At 44.8% G+C, this 2,882-nt stretch overlaps 1 protein-coding gene across 1 annotated transcript in view; it reads right to left on the bottom strand.

Annotated features, from left to right (window-relative positions):
• Window positions 1–2,359: 2,359 nt before the first annotated feature.
• SCD5 (stearoyl-CoA desaturase 5) overlaps window positions 2,360–2,882 on the bottom strand; it is a 17,472-nt gene continuing 16,949 nt past the window's right edge. Inside the window, exon 5 of the mRNA XM_009993879.1 lies at window positions 2,360–2,550. Within this exon, the coding sequence (XP_009992181.1) occupies window positions 2,360–2,550 (191 nt within the window). The remainder of the gene's footprint in view (window positions 2,551–2,882) is intronic.

The following is a 2,882-nucleotide window of genomic DNA, read 5'->3' as shown; positions in this document are numbered from 1 at the left end:
GAAAAAAAAATAGGTATCTGAAGTATGATCAAGATCAACAGGAAGATGTGTATCCATGTGCCTGTAAAGTGCATTCACTGCAGTTCCCCAAACTACAACTTTGCACAAATGGGAGCAACAATAAGATCAGGCATTTGTGCATCTTTCCCAGCTTTGCTCCTAACCTCAAATACCGAGTCCAAAGCCATCGCCTACGTCGTACTGAATTATTGTTGCCACCCTCCAGCTGCCTGTCAACCCTTGTGAAGAAGGAAGCAACTGAGCTTTCCTTCTTACCAGCAGGTCTGGGTGAAAATGGGCTGTCAGATCTGGGAGGTTTCTGACCTTGTAGGTGAGGTGACCTTTCCCACTCCTTTAAGACTAATTCCAGTGTCTGCCCAACAGCCCTGACTCCAGACGAATGAAGACACAACAAGTGTGACCCCCAGGTGGTTTGCAGGCACATCTCAGCAGAATAAAGAACTTACAGCAAAATCTAAACAAAATACTTCATATTTTTGCTACCATTTTGCTATTGAAGTGGGATTTTCACATGCAAGATCTTGCCATGGTCTCCTTTCAACCTTTTGAATGTTCTTATCTCCCCTCTCTATCAGCTTGGCCACTAAGCCCAAAGTAATCAAGTCTCCTGGTGCCCTTCCATTTGACAACACTCCTCTTCCACTGAGGAAGAACCCTGAGATGATGAAGGGGTAAATATTTTTGGAAATGCTGCACCAAGTGAATATCTGAAAATGCCAAGTGAAACACTGCTGGAATTCTGATGTGTGGTGCACAAAGCCCTTGGCTCTGCGATACTTCTGCAAATGAAGCACAGCAGCCAGTCTAACTCATAACTGTTTATTGTAAATCACTCAAGAGTTTACACATCATTCATGGCAAAGTAACACTGTTAAAACACCTGCTGGATGAAATACAGAAAAAAGACAACTCTTTTAATATCATATGGCATCGTTTTAAAAAAAAAAACCAAAACAAAACAGGAAACGAACAAAACCCAAAATTGTTTTATTTTTTATTATTTATTTTTCTTTCCAGTTCTACATCTTTCCTGAAAATACCCGGGCCTGAGTTTCAGTTCTCTTGAGATCCCTGCCTTGCTCAAGGTGTGAGGCCGAGCTGGAAAACGGGCACTCCCTGTCCAAGGGGCAAGGCAGCGACCTTTGGAAAATGGAAAATCAGGCCCTCTACCTTCAAAAGTGCTCCAGTGCTGACAGTACAAAGCCTCTCTCCTGCACTGGCTATCATCTAACACAAAGGGCTATATGTGCCATTAATTCCACATGCCTTTTTTTTTCTTTTTTTTTAAAGCTTTTTTAATATTTTATTATTATGTTTTTTAAAACAAGGCAACTGTTCAAATTCAGAAGCTACGTAACTGTCTTCACATGTTGCTCAGAAACCAATGGATGTTGCATGCAGCTGAAATACCAGTAGAGACTTTGACTTAGATCAAGGTCAGTCTTCTAAAGACCCCCACCAGTCAAAGGCAGAAGAAGAAATTAAGAGGCTTCTTGTGCAAAAGGAGCTAAAAACATGCATGCACCAATGGCCATGACCACTTAGAATATGAACTCAGGTCTCCAAACACTGAAGCTGGATTTGGCTGAAAGACATGGTTGAGCCTTTACAAATTACAATGTATATGCGACAACAAAGGAGTCATCCCAACACAGCATCAGCTGGTATTTTTGGCCTGTATAGAGACTAATCTTCAACACAAAAGCCTGCTCAGCAATAAATGGTTTTCATATTTAGCAAAGACAGCAGCGCACGGGGCTGGCTAACAGGGCTAACCAAAAGAACACAGGTTTTGAAACTAAGGTCTCCATACATTTAGGCTGATTTTTTCTTCCCCATGGACATCCTGGTTTTCATCAGTGCTCTTACTGCCCTTCCCACGAGCCTGTAGCTGAAAGAGCACACTGGGGCCTGTCCCATCCCCTGGGAGAGATATGTCTCAAAAGCACATGTGATGAAGAGCAGAAAGAAAAATCTCCCCCAGCTGCAGGAAAGGATAGTTAGCTTCTCCAAGGACTACCAGGAACAAGCAAATTACAATGTATTTCAGACACAAACTACAGTGACTAAACTCAAATCTCTCTCCTGTTTAACTCTATTAGTAAATAATACGTAACGTTTTTACACTGGAGTTTGGACATGAGACAGCCAATCAAGGGGAAAAAAAAAAAAGCTGGGGCTGAACCTGTTCCTGGGCAATTCATTCAGCCCAACTGATCTGAAAAAGCCATACCTAGAGGAAAAGAAATCCACCCTAGGCACGGGGGTGCAAACACACCCACCCACCCACCCCCCACCCACCCGTGTGACAGCAGTGGCCCAGCAAAAGCATCACTCCTCAAGCACTGCCATCTCCAGTCCTCTCCTTGCGAGCCTGGATCATCTCCTTGGGAGCCTGCTTGCGGTCAGTGACCAGCCCCAACCAGAACATCAAGTCAATGAACCACGTGGTGGGGTTGAACTTCAGGCCCAGCTCACTGGCCGAGTAGTCGAACGGGAAGGTGTGGTGGTAGTTGTGGAAGCCCTCACCTGAAAAACAGAGCAAGCGTTGAAAGAACACGTGGCTGGCATGTTTCTGAGCTGAGGAACACACTTTGGGTGGGACACCCCAGTGCCCACTTCCCAAGTCCTAATTCCAAAGCAGGTTATGCTCCACCCCTGGCTATGGAACCACTTCCCAAGTCCTAATTCCAAAGCAGGTTATGCTCCACCCCTGGCTTTGAACCACTTCCCAAGTCCTAATTCCAAAGCAGGTTATGCTCCACCTCTGGCTATGGAACCACTTCCCAAGTCCTAATTCCAAAGCAGGTTATGCTCCACCCCTGGCTATGGAACCACTTCCCAAGTCCTAATTCCAATGC

Source organism: Chaetura pelagica, unplaced genomic scaffold (genome assembly GCF_000747805.2).
Source record: "Chaetura pelagica isolate M959 unplaced genomic scaffold, ChaPel_1.0 scaffold210, whole genome shotgun sequence".
NCBI classification, from domain to species: domain Eukaryota; kingdom Metazoa; phylum Chordata; class Aves; order Apodiformes; family Apodidae; genus Chaetura; species Chaetura pelagica.
Note: the sequence above shows the minus strand (reverse complement) of the source record. Positions and strands in the feature narration are given on the sequence as shown.